Genomic DNA, 22,962 nt, shown 5'->3' with positions numbered 1-22,962 from the left:
CTTCTTTTCTTCCTTTGAAACCTGAATTGAGCAATTCATCCTCTCTCAGTCTTATGCTATAGAGAAAAAGATGAAAACTGTAATTACTCATGAGAATTAATATTTTTATGTTGAAATATGAACCATTAAGGCAAAAAAAAATTAAAATCCAAGTTCCTTTTCTGCAGGGCCAGCACTTATCATTCCCTAAAAATATGGTATTTTCAAATCTTTCAGTTCCCATTATCCATTTCATTTTACTCTGTCAAAAAAGGAAAGAATTTTGTCTCTTCTTAGACCATTCAATGCTATTAGGAATGAAAAATCCTCTTTCTAATGCAAAATCATGTTCTGCTTTATCATGAACATTCTAGTTCTTTAATACTGTTCACGTGGTGCAATAGTTCTGTTGCAATTGAGGAAGCCAGTGAAGAGCAGGCTATTGGTGAAAAAGTACAGCAGCTCTGTATCTTTTCCTTGCCACTAGTCCAGACCTTTGACAGCAGTGAGACAGAAAAAAGGGAGTGGGGAGGACCTGGAGGAGAAGCAGGAGCAGCAACATGAGTGGCTATTCCAGGCCGAGCATGACTGAGATCATGAGCTGATGAGAATGCACACAATTTGAGGCATAAATTCCCTCCTTTCCCAAACACTATGTGATTTTATACCCCAGAAAAACTCTAGGTGCTTGATTTCTATGAATTTTAGTGAAAGTGAAAATGGAAGAAATTGTAGTTAACATTCAAGAGATATAATGCAAACATGCCCAGTGGTAAGTTCCCTGACTGGTTTCATATCACTATATTTAAATCCCATATAAAATCAAAGATCTTTCTGCAGTGTATGACAACAAGTATTTGTTGGTCAACAGATGACCCCTGCTGGTGTGAAAAATAAAAAAAGAAACATGCCGAACAATAAATTCTAATAAAAAATCACCACTTACTTATTATTTTTCCAGCCTCCTTTGTGCATATTTGCTTTTGGCTTGTATGTAATTTTCATTAGTCACATAACTCTACCAGGACTGTATCTCTTCAGTTTGTTTGCCAAAAGAAAGGATGCTGTTGTTTCCTATACTTCCATCCATAATCAACCACATGCTATTCATTTATCTACAGCATCTTCTTACCTCTACTCCATGTGTCCAAAAATTTCCCTTTGATCATTTGTGAACAAGTTCCTGGTGAACTTCTTGGTTCATTGTCTATTTGGATTACATAATTATAGCAGCAGATTCTCTTTTTTTGTGCTTCTGCACAATTCAGATTTTTATCAGTAATGTTATCATTACTAGTATCCTTCTTTTCCTGTTTTCTCCTACTCATTTGGCTTTGACCTAACTTGAACCAAAAACTAACTTTACAACAGGTCACAAAAAATTTGCTTTATTTGTCTGGCATACCCACTAACTGCCTTTATCCATGATCCCTTCATCTGGTCAGGAACAGTCAGTTGGTATTATCATCACAGTTCTATGCAGTTGTACTGTCTTCTCTTGGCAATTCACTCAGTAACCCTAATCCTCTCACCAGCAAAATGGGAATGCAGGGAAAGGGGTTAAATGAAGCATCAATACCCTGGTAAGGTTACTTTCTCATGTTTCTTTATTGAACTGTATACCATGTCAGTCTAGAAATTCAGATCAGATATACCTCTGAAATCACAAAGCACATTTTACTTTTAATTTGCACATAATTTACATTTAAATATATGTGATGTTGCACACATTTCTAGAAATCATGCATTAAGTAATTTGTGTTGCTCTTTGTGCATTATGACTCTCTCAGATAGCCAGGAATGAACTTTCTTGTATACCTATTTAAATAAATTGTCCAAGGCAGATATTTCTAATGTAAACTCACTGGAGCTGTGTAACAGTGTGCTGTCATCTCTTTGGGTAGGAGGTTCCACATTCTGCATTCACCTGCTGGGAAAGTTCTGCTTGCAGCTTTCTCCCTACCCTCCTCCTACTGGTCAGAAGCTTTTGTGACAGTTCAGTTCTTGTCTCTAAAAGAGACCAAAATTTTTTCAAAACACCCTTATTTTCCTCAAATAACTGCTAAAAATCTTGTCACTTCGTATTATATTTTATCTTGCCTTCCAGCTTCTTGTAAAGTTTAAAAGTATGTGTTCCTTACAGAAAATTTTGTGCACCTGATAATATGTCCCAGAATTTAAATTCTTCCTTTTCATTTCTTCTTTCCATTTCATTTAAGTGTTGACATGTTAGTCTCCAGCAACATTTTAGCCTTAGGTACCTTCACCTTAATCACATTCTGGTTGAATTAACTCTGTGTCTTAAATTGAAATGTTTTTTACAGTTGTCTCCTCTGGCACATTGGGCTGTCTCAGTACATCCATTGCAAGGTGTAGCCTTTTATGGAGTCAAGATAATATTTTTCTATGGTTTCCTTTCAAGAAAAACTTAGCATCTAGGGAAAGTTTTATTGAGACCACTTCTCTGGAATAAAACTCCTTCCACGGCCTTTAAATTAGATGCTAAATGTGAAAAAAAAATAAAATCAAATAAATAATGTAATCTTTACATTTCTAGTGTGTGCTTAACACTTGTCATTCTGTTGAAAAGTTTTCTGTACTTAGGTACATGGAAAAATAAAATTGGAACTTGTTTGGGGTTGAGCTTTTTGGTCGGTTTATTGGCTAGATTTGTTTTGTTTGTGTTTGTTTTGCGGTTTGTTTGGTTGGTTGTTTTCTTTTTTTTTTTTTTTTTTTGTATTGACTCATTTCAAACATTAATATTGAGGTCATGAGGTCTTGCAGAATCCATTTCAGGAAGGAGCTTGTCATTAATTTGATTTTGTTGCGGCCTGATGACCTCCACAGCCTCACCAAGGCTTACAGGCAGGACTGAATTGGGGTCCAAGAGCCTGTATAAAGGAGAACTCATGGAAAGCACTTTATTTTAATGTATAGAGAGCTGCATATGTAATGTTTTCTGAGAGATAAAGTTTAGAACCAATTGTTGCAGCACTGAAGTGAAACTTTCGTTTAGAGGGAGAAGCACTGAATGATTTAAAACTGGTACCAATGAAAATTCATCCTCTTCTTCATGTTCTTCTCTTTTGTCTTTTTAAAATCAAATAGGTAAAAGAGTAATTAGCAGTAACATATCGACACAGAGGTGTAGTATCTGTACATTTTCCTTAATAGTTCAGCTTTGACTACATATTTTCTGGCTTGCTCAATGTATAGGATTCCTCATTTACACATGATTTTTCTGGGACAAGGAAAGTATATTACAAAAAGACAAAATTTACCATGTAGTTAAAGCACTAGAGAGGGATTCAGATAGAATCTCACAGGTGCTACAGGTTTTCTCTGTGACCTTGAGCAAATCACTTAATCTCTCTGTACCTCTGCTCCTCATTTATGTTTTAAAGGATGGTAATACTTCTGTCTCTGTATTTACATTGCAAACTCCTTTTACTCTGTGTTTTACATTATTCTTGTTGCAATAAAGATCTTGTCTAAGTATTCTTACTACAGAATTACTTTCATCTAGGTAAAAAGCAATATATTCTGTATGATTAGTTATCCTGCATGATAGGTTATCCTGGGCTGTGACCTGGCTGTATAAGGAGTTGTTACTATTATTGCACCAGAAGTGTTTTAGAGACCAGGTCAGACTCAGACCTTTAGCACTGCATGGCTCTTATCAGGAGATGATGGGCTGAAACTAGAAAGCTTTCTCTATAGCAGTAAACTAAGTGTTCTTTAGAATGGTTATTCAACCCCGCTTGAAGAAAATCAGTTTGGAATTACCTGTATCTGTACTTTTAAACACAGCCAGCACTGAGGCAGGCAGGTTACATGAGTGCTGCCTCCTAGGAATGGTTTCCAGCTCGTATTATCTCCCTGGCTCTATCCTGGATTCTTAAGAGAGCTTTCTGGGCCAAAAATTTAACAGCATGGGCAAGACAAAGAAATGTTCTCAGGCTATGTTTAGTAGTGGCCAGTTAAACCTTGCACTCTCACCAACAGTTCTGCCTCTGTATATAGCTTCATGCTTATAATAATTTATCCCAGTATTGCTTTATGTAAATCCTGAGGCTGGGAAAGAAGAAAATGTGTTGTAAAAGAAGCTTTGCTGTAGCAAAACTTAAGAAACTTGACATCAAAAATTGTTCAAAATAAGTCCAGCCAAAATTTGGGGAATAAGTTTCCCTTCAAGCTACTCCATAATAAAGTAAACATTTCCTGATAGAGGGAGTGAGACTTTGGATCAGTATTTCAGGTGATTACAGTTTACATTTATGATTTTTGTATCAAGAAGATCCATTTGGTGATGAAAGCATTTTTTTAGGTAAGTAGGTAGGTGGTATGGCTTTACCCCTCCTGAGCCAGTGAAAGGATTGGTACTTAATTCTCCTGCATATCCACGAGAAAGCTGAGAACTGGTACAGAATGAAGAACCAGGTCATCTTTGACTGTGCTCTGAAAGGAGGAGCTGATCTTTCACCTCAGGTCATGTAAGAATGTATTAGGAATCCAGGTCTGAGTTTCCTAAAGAGATCTGCAGACCTGCAGTCCAGAACAGAAATGTAATGTTTGAGGAAGAGTCAAACTAAAGACAGTTTTATTCGGCTCTTTTTCCTACTTTGGCTAGGAGCCTCCTGGTTAAATCCTCTTGGTATAAGGTCATATCTTTTTATTCTTGACTGCCTCATAACTGTAGTATTTGAAGCAATGCTCAACTATGGGATTTTGAAGTACATCAGGAAAAGAAATTTAAATATATGCTTTGGTATTGCTAGAAACTGGGGATGTTGCATGCTTGTTTCAAGGGTGACAGTTTGTGTCCCATCAGGTCCTGAGGTGACAGTCAAGGCTGGTGTCATAAGGTGAGGATCTTAAGTGGTTCTTCACAGAACAGATCAGATTGATGCCCAGCACAGACACAGCTGATAGAATACACTGATGCTGAAAAATCATTATTGTGCCAACCCCAGCTACCTGCTTCTCAGGTCTGTCATAATTGACTTGCTGGCATGGATCAGGACATCTTTTTTAGATTTCTTCCAGCATACATACTAATAACCATAGAGATAGAGACACAGGACCTGCAAACCTAACTCCTGGTTAATGCAGCCTTACTTGACATCAGGGCATTTAAATCTCTGTTGAAATCTAACTCTGTCTGATTCTGAAAGGCTTAAAATCTAAACATATTTACCTAACAAGATATCCTGTTACAATATGAGCTTCTACACAGTCAAGACCTACATTGTGGCTATCTCACAGCCCTAGTAATGGTGGATGCGGCTGAGCTGTCACTTCCAGAATTATCATCCCACCCCAGATACATTGCCATGTGGAACTTAAAAACAGTAGCAAAAAAAAAAAAAAAAATCTTCACTATTTATTTTGCACTTTGGCAAAGATTTTGCAAGTGTGGATTAATCAGCTACGACACCTGATTAAACATTACCCTTTCTATTGCTTTCTGATGAGTGTTTTATGTGTTCTTGTCTCTGCAGACTGAAGAAGTCCTGAAGATTGATGGAGGGCCATGCTATTCAAACAGCAGGTGTTGCTGAGACAGAAGCTCTTTGTGTTAGGCAGCCTTGCTATTGGAAGTCTCCTATATCTAGTTGCCAGAGTTGGGAGTTTGGATAGGTAAGTCATTAAGTAGCTGCTCTCTTATTTAGAATGTTCCAAAATTGTCTGAGTTTTTGCTTCAAGGGTCTGGTTTCTTTCATTCTTTGTTATTTAGTTTTCTGGTTTATTGTTTATTTAGAGTCTACTTGTATAGGAAGACAGAAAGGCTGGCTATTTTAATAGTGGTTTTCATTATTTATTCCTACCCTTTGGAGAAGAAGGTAGGAAAATAGTCACAGTCATCCCTGTCAAAGTTTTTCTGTCTGTCCATTTGTATTCTGAGCATACTGACACTTGTTTTCAGAGAAGAAATAAACCAGCATCCAGTAAAAATGCCATTACAGTAGCTCATTTTGCCTGTGTACATCTGTGCGTTGACCTCTAGTTTCAGCAAAACAGTTATGATGTATTTATACCTCTCCTTCTCTAAATTTGTGAGCAAGAATTAATGTGCTACAGTGGTAGTTAAAATTAAGCATGAGCTTGCAGAGCAGCTCGTCAGATTCTGAATATTATTTCATTTGAAATATTGCTTCAGGGTTGGAGAATTTTAACTATGTTAATTAGCTGGTATTTTCTGTAGCTGAATGTGCTAAATAAGTGGGTTTTCTCTGCAAATGATTTCCTGGAGGGTAGTAGAAAGCACAGCAGAGAAAATCAAAGAGTGTTTGGCACTTCTGGCCAGGCTGAGTTTTGACTGGTTTCTGACAGTGCAACAGTAGTGCTACCTGCACTGACACTGCTGTTCCTGTCAGCTTTGAAATGGCCTGGGATTGCTGTGGTAGGTACTACACAAAGGCACAACACATTTTGGAGAAAAGAAAAAAAAAAAAAAAGAAAAAAAGCCATTTCAAAAGAATGAAAGAAAAAAGCCTACAAGATTTCCAGAAGCTGGTAGACAGTTTGCAAGAGTTAAAGCTATACTCTAGTCACTCTTGTCCTTTTAAATGATGCAATATATCAGTTGGTTTCAAAATTGCTACACAATGTTGTATGACTATACAATGCTTGGAAAACTAAAACATAGCTACCTACTGCCCATTGCTGGGTAACAGTGGGCTCCACTGGTGGTCACTGGGTACCTTCTTCTACTCCTCAAATCCACTACAAAAGAAGGAAACCTTGTATTCAGCTAGGACTAAGTGTATTGCAAATTAAGCCCTGGAACTTATATCTTCTTTCCCTTGGCGGTCAAACCATCTGTGATGCTTCAGATGTAGAAACTTCATTGAGACTAATGTGATTCTGCAAATGGAGACAGAAATCCTTACTGATCCCTGCAAAAGTATATTTTATCCTCAGAGGCATGAAATCTAATTAACCTTCTCCTATTATCTATGCTTGCACATCTACAGAATTTACTGATAGCTATAAAATTATCTCACCACAGTATTTGACTCGCTGACTTCCTGGGGCAATGAATTCCACTGGTTTCATACATGGTGTTGCCAATGGCAGTAAAACTTTTTTGTTCTTTTGCTTTACCCAGTGTGAAGCCTATCACACTGCTAAAAAGCAGACCTGTGTATGGGCTTTTCATGAAACAGAGTGAAAAAGAAGTACTAGAAAGGACAAGACAGAAATGAATTAGCTAGAAATATTCTTCTGCCTCGTTGTTAAATCTCTCAGTAAAAAGATGCTGAGTGGCTTCAACAGACTTTGGAATAACTACTTGTTCAGGAAGAAATCCAGATTCATTTATGGTTAATTTATGTTGATCTAATTTGAACAAGAGAGCAGGAGATGGCTCATGTTTAATAGCCTCAGATTAGGTTCTCCAATGGCAGTGTCTTGAGTTTCCTTAGGCCCAAAGGGAAATTACCACTAGTTTATATGATTCATTGAGTCATAAAATCTGATGAGATGAGCACTTACCTCCAAGGGAGGCCACCTTCCTTCAGCTCCTCAGTGCATGGATCTGCCTCACATGTGGAAGCTCAAATAGATTCTGTGGCAATTTTGAGAATATCTGGATTAGCCTTTCAGTTACCTGACTCCCTGATTGGCAGTACCAGCAACCTCCTCACCTGATTTCCATGCTACAAATTACTCCTGCTGGAACCAGGCTTATAATCTTTTGCTGCTGTGACACCTCCATTGGAAGAAAATTAGCAAGTATTCTGGATCAGGTGAGACAGCTCATTAAGATTGCTCAGACCTATTTCAGCTGTTTTGAAACTTTTCAAAAATACATTTCCCAGAGGTGAATTGCTTTATGGTGGATTTTCTCAAGTGTAATTGTGGAGTTTTACTGTAGCAGCTTGAGAAACTGCCTGTTTTGGGAGAGCAACTCAGTGATACAATAAGTGCCATATACTCTTAGCGAAGAAGTTATTTAATGGGAAAATGACTCAGACAAGAATATTAATATGTTGCAACACAAGACTAAATACATCTTGAATTCAATTGCGAGTATCTGCCCTTTACCCACTACTACCAAGATCTTTTACAAGTTCCTTTTTTATTGTTTAGAGAGAGTAGAATCAGAGGGAAAGAGTGAAAAAAGAAAAAACAACAAACCTGAGTTATAAAGGCTGAGGAAGCACTTCTAACAACATCCAATCTTTTCCCTTAGGCTAGAGGATATCTTGAGTATTTATTTATTTTCTAAGGAAACCACCCTGTTTGACAAGCTGTTGTGTTACACTGAAGACAGTGCTAGCTGTCTTTTTGAGCATGAGATAAAATTAGTTGAGATGAGTCTGGAACTGCTGTTGTGGAATCCTCTTCGCTTGAAAACAAATAACAAATATGCAGAAGGAGAGGGAAGAGAACAGAGACAGTAATTGCAGCTACTGTTTCTTATGCTTTTAACTATCATCTTGCTGATGCATTAAGACTCACCAGCCACACCACAGTCTGACCAAACTGTAGCATTGTTAAGACATTTCTTCCTTTTTTTTTTTTTTCCCTAATATGGGAAGGTCTGCATCAGTATTTCAATGATTCAGTCTTTGCCACCAAGTCAGGTTTTTCAGTAGATGGTAGAGAGCAAAGGGATTGAAGAAGCTAGAAACTTGAGAAAATAAATAACAGGAACTCATTTTTCATCACACTTTTTAATTAGTGTGCAGGATTTAGTTGGAGTTTATGTGAGCCCAGCAATGTCATATGGATTGTTTCTTCAGCTCTGTCTGGACAGGCTATATCTCTCAGTACCTGGATAATCAAGGAAACAGCTAACAGGTCAGCCAGGGGGATCAAACTTACTTTGTCCCAACCATCCATTGTCTTAGAATCGGTGTCAAATTAGAGACCCCAACAAGCAGTGATGGATAGAAAAACCCACAAAGAAATAAATAATTATGTCCTGAAAGCAGGGTTTGAATAACATATAGTAAATGAGTGAGGGACCACATGCTGAGAAACTCGAATAAATACTGACTACCTAAACAGTTATTAATGAGCATCACCCATCTGGTATACTGGCTGAGGCAGGGGTCCTGTGAAAAATAATAGCATGCGGCTGTGTAATTTAAGAACTGTATCATAATATATGTGCACAGCAAGCTCACACTAAAATTGCCTAGACAACCTTTGTTCTTACATATTCTTAATTTTGGAGAGCATCGCTCCGCAAAATTAGTAATAATATTTTTGTAGGACCTTGGAAGCTCTCTGTACACACCAATTTAATCTTCGGTGAAATATTGGCTTGTTTCCATCCCTTTTCCTCCTCTTCACTAGAAAAGCCATCTCTGGATCAACACAATAGAAAACGCAGGAAAGGCTTCAGGCTCTAATAAGAAAAGCGTAAGAAAAAGATTACTTAAATTAACTGTATTTTCAGATCAAAATGTCCAAATATAATTCATCTCAGAATGCTTTAAGAACTGCCAAACCCATCACAAAATAATGAGAAATGTGGAAGTTTAGGCAAGGTTCAAGGAGACCCAAGAACGGTGATCATAGTTCCTATTCTGACAAGTCAGCAAAGGTCAAGTTAAATCAGAGGAAATCAGAGTTAAATCAGAGTTAAGTTAAATCAGCTAAATCAGAGGAAACAAACAGATTAATAATTAAAAAAACACTGCAAATTATTTAACCACTGGCAGAATAAAATGAAAGTTGAAAGACGAGCACAGCACATCTCATTCAAAAATGTTCCCAAGAGCATGATTTTCTTGTACATAAAACTTGTCTTGAGAGATGTCCTCTTTTTATGAGTACCTCTTATTTTACTTCCAGACTGCAGCCCCTCTGCCCCATCGATGGTCGTTTTGGACCCCGCGGCCAGGACGAAATCCCATTGCGAGCCCTGCAGTTCAAGCGAGGTCTGCTCCATGAATTTCGAAAGGGCAATGCCACCAAGGAACAAATTCGACTGCACAATCTGGTTCAGCAGCTTCCCAAGGCCATTATCATTGGTGTGCGGAAAGGAGGCACCCGAGCACTATTGGAGATGCTGAACCTCCACCCTGCAGTGGTCAAAGCTTCTCAAGAGATTCACTTCTTTGACAATGATGAAAACTATGCCAAGGGCATTGAGTGGTACCGGAAAAAAATGCCTTTTTCTTACCCTCATCAAATAACAATTGAGAAAAGCCCTGCGTATTTTATCACCGAGGAAGTACCTGAAAGGATTTACAAAATGAACTCATCTATCAAATTATTGATCATTGTCAGGGAACCTACCACAAGAGCTATTTCTGATTACACTCAGGTGCTGGAAGGCAAGGAAAGAAAGAACAAAACTTACTACAAATTTGAGAAGCTGGCTATTGATCCTAATACCTGCGAAGTGAACACTAAGTATAAGGCAGTGAGAACCAGCATCTACACAAAACATCTGGAGAGGTGGTTAAAATACTTCCCAATCGAGCAGTTTCATATCGTGGACGGAGACCGGCTCATCACAGAACCACTGCCAGAACTCCAGCTGGTTGAGAAGTTCCTAAATCTTCCTCCGAGGATAAGTCAGTACAATTTATACTTCAATGCCACCAGAGGGTTTTACTGCTTGCGATTTAACATTGTCTTTAACAAGTGCCTGGCGGGTAGCAAGGGACGCATCCATCCAGAGGTGGATACCTCTGTCATTACCAAATTGCGCAAGTTCTTCCATCCTTTTAATCAAAAATTTTACCAGATCACAGGGAGGACATTTAACTGGCCCTAAACTAAATGTCATACAACACTTTCTGTTGCACCTGAGGCATGCAATAGGATGTCTCTGCTGAAATATGCACTTTTCATAGATATGGCTAGCAAAGTAACTTTTTTCATGCATACATGTACATAATGCAGTGTGTGACCAAATATATGGTGGGATCGATTTTTTCTACAGAGTAGTAACTAACATAATTTACTGTCAATATAGTTGCATCTTTTAAGATATAATAAGAAAGGAAAAGGAGGTATTTAGGGCAACCAAGTCAGACACTGTTAAAAGGGTCAGTGTTCCTCTTGCTTAGTGAAGTGTTTGTGTGACATACTTATTGATCTAAGCAGAACATTAGTTTATGCCTAAAAATTATTGTCAAAAGTCTGTAAAGCTATGGTAAAGCATAATCTTGAGGCTATATTTGGTATGTGTATTGCTAAAGGAATACTGACACTTTAAATACAGTGCTGAATTTTTACAATGAGAGTGAATAGTACTATTTTCTTATTATTTTAAATTGCTATCTTATCTCATACAAACTACATTGTTTTAGAGTTCCTGTGGTGAGTTTGCACTATTGTTTTATTGTATGGACCATAGTGTCACTTGTAGCATGTCAATCATGTGTCAAGAAAAGGTCAAATAATTTTTTCTTCTATACTTGTGCGTCAACAAAGCTAAACATGATGTACATAGTGTACAATGTTTGTAAATACTGGTTTCACACTAAGTAATTCTATTTTGTAAACTGAATATGGCTATTTAATTTATTGTGAAAATTAAATTTATTGTGGTATTTAAAAATGGAATGGATTAAAATCACCTATATGTGCAATGGCTTTTCACTTTTGCTTGATGTCAGTGTACGTCCCTTAGCTTAGACAGATCATATGTATGTGTGAGATGGATTTGCTCAGGTAAGCTTGGTTTGTAGACAGTTGAGAAAACTGATACCTGTGGTGAAGCAGGGTTTTTTAAAGCCCTCATCCTTCTAGGAATCTGGTGTAATGATCACCTCAAAGAACATCATTGTTCTGTTGTGGCACTTTGCTAAAATCAATGCCCACAAGGCTGAATCATGACTGTAAAAGCCTGCTGTTACCAGGTACACCAAAAAAGCAGAACCCTCATTAAAGCAAAACAAAAAACACATGAACAAAATTAGAAGAAAAGTTTTGGTGATTTCATCACCAAAATGTAGTGATAGTTCAGAAGTCATAAAAAGCAGTTGCAATACCTTCACTTTCACCTGGCAATGAATGCATCTGCTCTGAAGAAAAAAAACACAGTATTCTTATTACTGGGATAAACATATAGCTCATGTTTCCATTCAATAAGTGACAAGAAATTAATTCATAAAATTCATATTTTCATGCATTATATGTTGCATGGCTCTTAAAGATTCATAAGAAAAACCAACAAAAGCAAATGAAAAAGTATTTTTAAACAAGAAAATAAAAGTGAAGTGAAGTGAAGTGAAGTGAAGTGAAGTGAAGTGAAGTGAAGTGAAGTGAAGTGAAGTGAAAAAAAATCCCAGCCACTTTAAAACCACCATCTAGAGACTGATGGAGACAGAAATTTTGGAAGATGTCCAGAACACCTGAATATTCTGGGCTATGGCAGCAGAGTGCCTAGTAGTTCAGATTGTAATAAGATCAAGCGTTCCCCATAGGCTGTTCATTTTGTTCAGTGATTGGGAAGAACTGGTTTTTCTAAATAAGTGGTTTTAAAAACTCTTCTGAGAGACTGCTTCTTGTCTTGCTGTATCTTTAATCATACATGCTAACACTGTGAGCAATGTGCCCTTTCTTCATGCTGCATCGGAGCCATGCCAGCACAGCACAGCAGAGCATATGTGAAATTCTCTGCAGTAGCTACAATACAACTCACTGTTTTTCTGTATAAGAGCCATTTGTCTTGCCTACTTCCAGACAAGAAGACAGTTATTTGACTTACCTAATAGTGTTCAACAGGGAGTTTTAATCCAATTTAACCTTTTCATGGTCTTCAGGTAGGCCAAACAGATTCCAGGCAGCTTTGGATGATAGTTTGGGTGATATTTCATAGAGTCCTGGCTACAAACTGACTGAAGCCTGAGATGTATTTTCAACTAAAGGGATGAATTAATTAGGTCTGACTTACCTCCAAGCACAAGATATGCATTTGAAATTAATATCTCTCTGCATTTGATCAGAAGAGCCACAGAGACTGTGATCTACCAGGCACAACTATGCACATATGCACATTCCTGTTAAAGTCAGCCAGCTTAACTCCATCTTATAATTTGCAATTTTGGAGAGATGTGGATAAATTTAGGCTATATCTTAGACAAATCTGGTTCAAAAATGCACAGAAAAGTCAGGAACAGCAAGGGAGGAAAGAGGGTTCAATGGCATTATAATGTATATTAAGAATACTAAAAGAGCAGGAGAATGAATCACTTTCACTAAGCCTTCTTTGCAATGTCATCAAGTCTATTGGACATAACCCAGTGAAGAGAAAATTTCAAAACTGATTCATAATACATAGATATAACATATCACCTAAAGCATTCTCCTAGGTTAATGGGGATTTTGCCTCTGTTCATAACCAATCCATGAAGTCCTGACCTTATGGTATTTTCCTCTTCAGGAGAAATTTCTGAATAATTCACTTCAACCTCTTTGCTTTGCTTCCCAAATCCTGAGTGAATCATTTCTATTCAAATTGATCATGAGTGCTCAGACTGGGAAGAGCATTCTTAGCCTGAGATTATGATTTCAGAGTGATGCACAGCTATATGAAGTTGCAGCTGCTATCTTGTGGCATTTAAGTTCTCTAAAGACATTGCATCTTGCTTATTTTCTGTACACTGAAATTACAGATTCACAGCTCTCATAAGTGTTTGGAATAAAACAGCTAATATTTCTGTGTATTTTTATCAGATTTTCCCAGCTGCTATTTAAAATATACAGGACAACAATTTGCAGTATAAATTATTCTCAGGGATTAATTTGAAATTGTATTTTCAGAAATTAATATATAGGTAAATAAAGGACTGATATTTGGAGATCAGAGATTAATTTACCATTAACCCACTATACTGCATTTTCTTCAGGAAAGTGGAATAGGTATGATGGAAATGCATATGCCCTATGTTAATGCATTTTTCATTTTTCTGCCACAATCTCTAAGAATAAAAGAGACACATAATTTTTTTGGTAATATGTTTCATTATAACAGTCCAAGATTTTTAAAAGGCAATGGCCACAAGCTAAAAACATGGGACCACCATCAGGAAACACTTTTTTTACTGTGCAGCTAAAGCACTGGCACGGGTTGCCCAGAGAAGCTGCAGATTTTCCATCATTGGAGCTGTTTAAAGCCATTTGCACATTGTCCTGGGCAACTGGTTTTGGGAGTCTTCACTTAAGCAGCGGGGGTTTGTTTTCCCTTCCAACTACAATTATGCTGTGACCCTGTGAGAAATCTCTCTATATCATTTAATTCTTACTAAGTATTGCCCATAGGTTCAGTGTTGTACAGACTGCAGAGAAAGTGGAACTCCAGTGTCACAAGCCAGTCCAGCCACTGTTCAAACCCAGGGTACGGAAGCAATACAGGGCACATATTTACTCCCTGGATAGCTGCTCTAACTCGTGCTAGAAGCCTGTTCAACTTAATGGAACCTTGTGATAGGAGAGATCTTTTATTAATGGCAGTGCTACAGATCACTGCTGCTGGTTTTAGTACAGACTGAGAAGACTACAGAGACTAGGACATTCACAAAGGACCCTTATTCATAAAGTGGAGGTCATGAGTTGAATGCTACAGGGAATGGTATCTTTGTTTTCATTTAAAATGGGATAAAATGCTATTTCTTTCCTTTGTAAAAATTATTTTAGAAACCAGATGTGTAGAAGGTGTCTACAATCCCATGGCAGTTTAAGTCAACCCAGTTCATACCTGCCAAGGTCCCAGTCTCTGTCCTCATACAATGTGCTCTTCCCCATCCTTTGCACTGACTCTCATGTTTACCTGCCTCTTCCATGTGGAGCTACTTCAGTTCACTAGGCAGGCAGAAGACTAACCTGTTTAAAAAAAGATGAGTAATGTCACTAAAACTATTCTGAATCACAGCAATCATCTTTTCAAAACAGGATCTGTCACTAGAAATGGACAGTAATTAATGCTTCATGTAGGACAATAAAACAAAGAAAACATTCCTGAGCTCTAGTGGTTGGCAGTCATTGGAGGTCCCTAATGGAAGAAGATAGGCATCAGATGTAACAACACTGAGTGCCTTCCTCTTTTTTGTGCTTAGCCTGAAACACCTTGAACCCACTGAAGAGATGTTCCCAAGCAGTCATCTAAGCCCTTCTTATGTTATCATTTTGCTACAATAGATGTGCAAAGTGAATCCAAGAAATTTGGGTAGTACCTTTAAAAATCTGATGATGAGCATAAAGGTATGGTAACAGAAGTTATATCTTCCTTCCTAACTCACTTTGAAAATGAAATAATGCTTGAAATAATGCTTGCCACACTACTTTATACGTATTGAAGATCCCTGAGCAGGTTTGGTCCTCAGATTTGTAAAAGACTGTAGAAACAGAATAAATAATGTTACATTCCACTTTTGAAAGAGCTTGTTTACAGAGAGAAGGACTTCAGGTAAATTATTAAAAGTGATTTTAATAGTAATCTCAGACATTTTTTGGTTTTGTACTTTTCAATTCCAAGGACACCAACTGTCTACTTCAGCTACATTGCTGTTTGTTTTTCTATTTAATTTAGAGTCTATCATGCAAAACCTACTTCACAGAGGAAAAAACAATTTAGAATTCAATAATATAGATCCAGCAAGTCTTTATAATATTATAGTATGTATAATATGAAGACTCAGTTATAAAGACTCAATTTTGTTACTGAAGGCTCATGCATGTTGGTGAAACAGGGATGTGCCCAGACCCATCATCAGCACCTATGAGTTTATTTTTCCTTTGTTTATGAGTTTCTTTGAGGAGATACTTTACATGTGATATTCCATAGCACTCTTCTACCAGCTGATCAGCTCTAGCTAATCTGTTCTTTAAAGACTGGCTTACCTTCTGAAAACTTTGAGACAGACATAATAAACCATCTTCATAACCATCAACTACCCTTAACTGCATTTACATTTAGAGAGAAAGGATTTTCAGTCCTTTCGGCAATAGCGCACTGATGAAAGAGTCAAGCCCTTAGAGAACATCCATGTGTTATCAATCTGGATACCAGCCTTTTTCCCAGGACTCAAATTGACAAGTGCAGGGAAAGCACAGAAAAGACTAGAATGCCATCGTCCATCTGCTACACTGTGCTTAGCATATGGTAAATAGGATTACCTGCTGTTCTGAGATTCTTATTAAAACTGCCAGTAGCATGGCATGACTTTAGGAGCTGATGGTGACCAATCTACTGGACTCTTTGTAGTTTATGTCTAGCTTACTTTCAGTTCAGCTTTGACTCCATTCAACTTCTTATTAGTTTCAAAGTTTTTCTCATGGTGCACAGTGATCCACAGCTCTCCCTGAAATGTATGTCTTGTGAGATAGAAAGAAATATCAGCACAGGCTGTAATTGTCTTTGCCATTGTGGCTGCAGAGAAGGGGTGTGGTACAAGGAATTTGACTCTGTTGATGTCCTTATGATTCCTACATGATTCCCTAACAACCCCCAAAATAATTTTCCCTCAGCAGCAGTGTTCACTACTTTAGAATATTAATGCTTCTGTGAAAGTGTCCTGATTATTGATAAGGATATGAAACATCTATATTTTGAACAGACTGTAGTCCTTTGATACAGTACCTATATAGTACACATAATATACAGCAAAACATAAGCTATGACAAGGAAACAATGCTACTTCAAGCCATCTGATGTTATGCCTCAGGCTGATTAAGTAGACAAAAGGAAACATGACAGAATCATGCACATCTTACTCCTGGCCTTAATTGAAAACAACTGTTTTGTAATGTATGAGGTCTTTGCCATCCAATTCCTTGGCTGATTTTCTTCTGATGAAAGACTTTCCACTTCATTGAACTGTGAAGGTTTCGTTTCCATTTCAAACCCATGGAGATATAAGAATTAATTTACGATTCTCTACTATATGAAAAAAAAAAGTTGTACACATATCATAAGAGGTGGAACTAAAAGCAGGACTATTACTAACTTCATCTTCAGAAAATTGCTCCAGTTGTTGCAAGCTCCTCAGTAAAGCTCCACTAGTAATACAGCTTTAAAAGAACAGGGGAAAAAAAGGCTTTTTACTTTGGATTGCTGTATAATAGCACAGTGTCTTGCAAAGATGCAGCCCAAACCTATAAGTCTGGTGAAGTGATACCATCATTTGTCTTAAAAACTCCACATCTGGTATGCATTGAAACAGCCAGCCTGCACCAAGGAAATGAAGGAAATAACAATGTCTTTATTCTTTTTTTTTTTCTTTTTTTAAGTGAATGGTAAGGCTAGTCTTCAAAGGTGTAGCCACAAGTATTTATCATATCCACCAGTAGTATTTAGCAGTGTCTATCCCATACAATGGGCAACTACTGTCACACCTTCAGGCTCATTTCAACCACTTTGCTCTGAATTGTCTGAGAATAAACTGGAGAAGGAACATCCACTCAGTGCTAATTAGGGAAAAAGTCTGACTACACTTCTGTCCTGGTCTCTAAAGTTGCCACCTTTATGAAAGTGGTCTGCCCTAGCACAGTGGCCTGCCATTCTATTCACTGATAACAAAAGGGGAACAAGCAGAGCTAGTTACACAGGTTCATTTATATTCAACATCCAACAAAATTTCCTTTGCAAAGCCACACAGGCTTTATTTTAAAATGTTGACAATTGAAGTTGAGTGTTTCATAGCTGTCATGTTTGTTTTCACTTTTGACACTTAGATATTAAAAGAAATCCAGAATATAACTATGCAGACACCTTCTCAAGGCTTGGAGCAACCTAAAAAATCAGATTTCTGTTTTTAATCCATTTTAGTGGATTAGAATAAAAATTGCACAAAATACTAAGTTACTTGATAAATAAAAGTGGTGGCAATGCATTCTCATGTTGTGTCAGCAAAGAGTAAAAATAATCACAGGAGTAGATTAAAATGATCGGTACCTTCTTTTCCTGGGTGTTCCTAAGTGGTAAGACCAAAAGTGCATTGAGTTACACCTAAAGGTTGTTGCTACTTGCACCATAATTAGGATATTCTTTGAACACAGGAGACAAGCATTCAAATATCCCTAAGCTGAAGAAACTCAAGATGTAAGGTAGGCATTTTGCAAAACAGACAAAACAGTGGCAAATCGAGGTTGTGTGCTATGACTCTTTGGCTTGCTTAATACCAGCTGATCTTGTAAAGCCTCCTCAGGAAACCTAATGGATGCATGCCATGAAGTCTTGGAGAGGTAAGAGGCTATACTCATTTATCTGGCATGATTGACTGGCTGTATTGGTTGCTGAAGGCACTTAGAAAGCACTATACTTACTCGTGGTAGAAATATCCTAGCAGCTATTCCTGTGTTACAAAACCTGTGAGATGGTTAAAAAGTTTAGACGTTACACAAATGATCCCCACTTACCCCACATGTCTTGGAGTGACACCCTAGAACTCGCAAATTTCACATGTAAAACCGTGCTCTAGTCTGCAAATTGGCAGCCAGCTTAAAACCTCCTAAGCCTGCCCAGGGAAACCAATGCTGCCACTGTTTCCTGCACAGAGATGAGACCAGGTCCTCTGCAATATTTCATCTCTGAACAGTGAATTACAGGACAGAATGGAATTACACTGTAGGTGTTTACATGGCATAGAGAAACCTAAGTACTCTAACTAGTTTAGTCAAGAGCTTGGGTGTTGGAATTGCTCCATTAGCCACCAAGCAATTGTCAAATCTAATAATGCATTATGAAAACAGCATTAGATTTCTTTTGAGCAACAATGGTGATCTCATTTCATTTCCTTTATATTCTTTAATAGTTACAATTCAACAGCTCTGATATCCTTTTAACTTGTAGAACTCCGTGTGTAATCAAGCTGAAGGCTTAGCATCACTTGGTATTCAATTAATTCCAGTTTTTCTGCTGCAGCTTTTTGTAAGTGCATTCTGAGAACCTATAAGGAGCTAATTTTTTCCTACATAAATGAAAGTTAAACCCAGGACAGAACCAGACCTCACAAAAATAAACCTCTACTGCCTTTAATTTAAGAAACTACATCTGCCACATGTATAGCCAAATCAGTGGGAAATAGCACAGTAAAAGCAAATTTTGTGATCCTGTTACCTGAAGAAAAATTCAGATGTAGAAAAGAGGGGACCATGACAGCAGCTGGAGCCATTGTTCAAAATAATATATCCTGAAAGGCAGGCCAAGGCTGTGTAGTAAATATATTTTCTCTATACTGATTTGAATACTAGCATACCCAGTGTATCCCAGCAAATTTTCTCCTTGCACCCAGGATGGGAAAAGTCCTTTGCTGTTGAGCTGCCATGCCCTGAGTATTGACAGGTAATCAACAAAAACCTCCCTGGGGGACTGACATAGAACCTGTGGGAGCACACGTGCAGCCATTCTCCTCCTCCTCTGCCTAATTTATCCCATCACCTTTCCACCCTGGGTCCCACACCATTAGACTCCCCATAATCTCTATGGAAAGGAAACACAAATCCAGAATGATGACTGATCCAATGTCTCTGTGTGGGTGATTGTAGATGGTGCTGACTTGTACCAAACAGATGAAAGCAGGGAAACTCCTGAACCAAGAAGCAGCCTCAGTGCAGCTCTGGGGGTTGGTCTGCACTTCCCAGCCAGCAGAGAGGCTTGATTTTCCTGCAGGAACCAAAATCTGCAGAGGTGGGAGATCAAGGGCAAAGCAGGCTTGTTTGCTGCTGCACTTTGGCCCACGGCTCAGTAAAGAACTGTGGTTCCTGGGGGGACTGTTCTCACCTTCTTAGGGATATAAGGCAAGTCTCTCCCTTGCTACATAACCTTTCTGTATATGTACATGCAGAGCAAGCCTTATTCTAAATCTCTCACATACACCTGGGGGACAGACACTGGCATGAGTCTTTTCTCTCTCACCTTAAAGCTGTTTAAGAAATATCATGCTTTGATAAGAGTTTGTTTGTTCATATATATTGTTGTGACTTTGCAGTACAGGAGGGACTCCATGACTTTTTTGTGCTGGGTAAAGCAGTAGTTATGGGCTTGCTAAGATTTCTCATATGAAAGAAATCTTGCCCTTTTGCTCAGTTTCTTGCTGAATGAGTTACCAAATTTCTAGGGAAGCAGAAAAAGCAGTTCTGTATTTCAAGCCAAAGGTACTATGAGCATGACTGACAAAGTTTATTACCCTTCTAATCAAAGCATAAGAGAAATTACCCACTTAAAAAGGAGCTTGTTCCAGTTGTCAGCTCAAGGTTTCAAGTGAAAGAAGATGTCCCCACACATTTTGAGCTATTATGAAGGAGAGATGGCCAAGCTGTGATTCCTGACCTACATGAATTTTACTCAAGTACAGTTAATGCATGCCTTTCAGGCAAGGATTATGTTATTTCTCCAACACAGGGAACTTGTCAGACTGCAGGAGGCAAGGGAGGCTGCAGAAGTTGTGGGTGAGAAATTTTATGGGTGGAGTTAACCATCTTGAATTGTCCAAATGAATCATTGCTGTAATCCTGTAGTTTGTATCTTGGAAGGAAAAAAACCTTCTGTATCTCAGAATAAAAGCAACTTCAAAATTAAAAAAAAAAAAGGAAACTTGGAAAAAAATGAAAGTAATAGAAAGAAGGCACTAATTTTTTTGAGAGGAAAGAACACATAGAAGCAAGCACAGATGTAATTTGGCAAAAAATAGGAATAAAAGCCTATGGATGTAAATATGAAAAAAATATATATATATTTAATATAGGAAGAGACAAAATAATTTCCTTATGTGAGAGTACAGTGTATGCACCAGAAATTAGCAAAACTAATAAAAGTCAACAAAGTATTTAAGTGGAATCAGAAAGGTTTTTTACAGATATATGGGAGAAATGAAACAACAGAAAAAATGACATGATAAGTAAATAAGAATGAACTTACCTGAAGTGGGCTTGTTCAGTTTAACACTGGATTTTTTTTCAATTTTCCCTCTATAAGTCACAAAAGACCATTTCAAACAATCTGCTCCACCTCAGCTGAGTCCCAGTATGAGAGCTGGGCTTTCTACCCTGTTCCCATCAATTTCTAAGCAATCCTGTTCTCAGCCTACATCCAACAGAGAGACCAAAAAAGCACCTTCCACAACAACTGGATACTTAAGTTTGAATTTCCTCAGCTTTGGGATCTGGAATCCACCTGCAGACCTCACAATCAGGGTTTCATAGAAAAGATAATTATGTCCAAGATGAACAGGAGTCTCTCTGGAATAGCCTTTGCCTCTCACTTCTCTGCTTTGAAAGTGCTGCCAGAGTGGGTTCATAGATAGGTGACTTTGAACTGTTACAAAGGTGAAGTCCCAGTTCTGAAGAACTAATGCAGCTGTAATTCTACAAATAAAAACAACAGAAACAATAATAACGATAATAATGAGAATGTTAGAGCTGGATTATCCAGCAGAGCTGGTGGAGAGACCTCCCTGCTCATCACTCAGAAGCAGAGGTGTCAGTTTTCTATTCAAAGGCCAGAGTCATAACAAAAATGGCAATCTAAACATATATATTATGAGTAGCACTGCAGCTCATCATTTTGTCCAAGGGCATTTCTGCTGTAAAGACCATCAAATTGAACATAATTTCAGTGGTGCATCTTTTTAATATCTTATTTTAAATAAACAATTATTAAATAATTTAATTTTTAAATACAGAAAGTTCAATGGCTCAAATATATTTCATATTTTATCAACACTGATGATCATAAAAGTCTTTCCCCAGCCATTTCCAGATAACATATAAATCGGTGAGAGAATAAATAATCAGAAAGTCAGCTAGTGCTACCCAATGATTGTATTTTATTGTCATTTTGACTGAAAATACATCACTGGTTTATTGAACTCGACACACAAAAAAAGGACCAGGATCAGCTTCTATGCAGAATTGCTCCATCAGTGTCAAGACCATTTAGATTATGTCTCCTTCAGTTTCACCATCCCTCCTTCCAACTTTGTTATATGATACTGAGCAGGTCCCTTCTGTATCATCTGCAGGATAAGTTATAAGGATGCAGGGTAGTTTTCATAGCTGTCTGGGGGTTACTACATTTCTGCTCTTCTGCAAATGTCTTCAGCATATGAGCTAATCCATTATGCACAGCAGTTAGGCTGACTAGGCTAGGATTTCCAAACTTCTGGTTTCAGCTCAACAGCTTCACTTGAATGCTGAATATCTGGAACCCCCAGCCCAAGATCCTTCTATAATGGATAAGTCAAAGTTGTTTGTACTGGATTTAAATTTCTAGAGGAATAAAAAGTATACATGCTCTAGGAGAATAAGATCACTTATTTCATGAAGAATCTCAGAACTTATCCCACAGAGCACAACACAATGATTTGTTTGACAGCACTGCTGACAGCTGTGAATAGCACCGAATAGCCGAGAGTAGAGTGATATTTCCTACAATAAGTTGCAATAACTACAAGACAAAGCAGGACAAGAGGAGAGAGGCTGATCTAGTCTTCATACCACTTTCAAATCTTTTGCTTTTCAGCTGATTCATGTGACAGAGTCTCCTGTCCATAGAGAATAACACTTCAGAACCTCAAATTTCCATTACAGTAAAATGAGCCAGGAATAAGGGCTCATGTTCTGTCACAGCCAAGGTTTCTAAAGGTAACAGAAGTAACTGTCCAGTGAAAATTTTAGTGGTAGTTTTATAAAAGAGATCACTGAATCAATGTTCAACCTAGACTTCTGGTGACTGAGAATGGAGCATTTAACATCATAACTAAGACAAAATCCTATGAGTATTACAGAGGTTATAGAAAAATTAACCAAACTTCTTTTTCAGTAAAGCATTAGGTACCATTTTTTTTAGAAATCAGATGGAAACACTTTAAAACAAAGGAAAATGTCTTGACCTAAAGGTAAACCTTGTCATATGCTTCCTGAATGAAGTATAATCGTGTCTCATTTAGAAAGGAAATAAGGCAGTTGACTTCCATTAATTTTCAGTAGATCAAAAGGATCTAGATAGCATAATAAAACTTCAGTGACTGCAAACCAAAGTTTCACAATAGTTGTAAAGAGGAATGAGTTGTA

At 37.7% G+C, this 22,962-nt stretch overlaps 1 protein-coding gene across 1 annotated transcript; it reads left to right on the top strand.

Moving 5' to 3' along the window:
* The first annotated feature begins 5,512 nt into the window (after nt 1-5,512).
* Nucleotides 5,513-10,720, top strand: HS3ST5 (heparan sulfate-glucosamine 3-sulfotransferase 5). The gene is made up of 2 exons (XM_062488743.1): nt 5,513-5,619; nt 9,790-10,720. The coding sequence occupies exons 1-2, from the start codon at nt 5,513-5,515 to the stop codon at nt 10,718-10,720; spliced, it is 1,038 nt and encodes a 345-aa protein (XP_062344727.1).
* Nucleotides 10,721-22,962: the final 12,242 nt, after the last annotated feature.

The sequence above is a fragment of the Cinclus cinclus genome, chromosome 3, assembly GCF_963662255.1.
Source record: "Cinclus cinclus chromosome 3, bCinCin1.1, whole genome shotgun sequence".
Lineage (NCBI taxonomy): Eukaryota > Metazoa > Chordata > Aves > Passeriformes > Cinclidae > Cinclus > Cinclus cinclus.
This window is presented reverse-complemented; position numbering and strand designations above follow the sequence as displayed.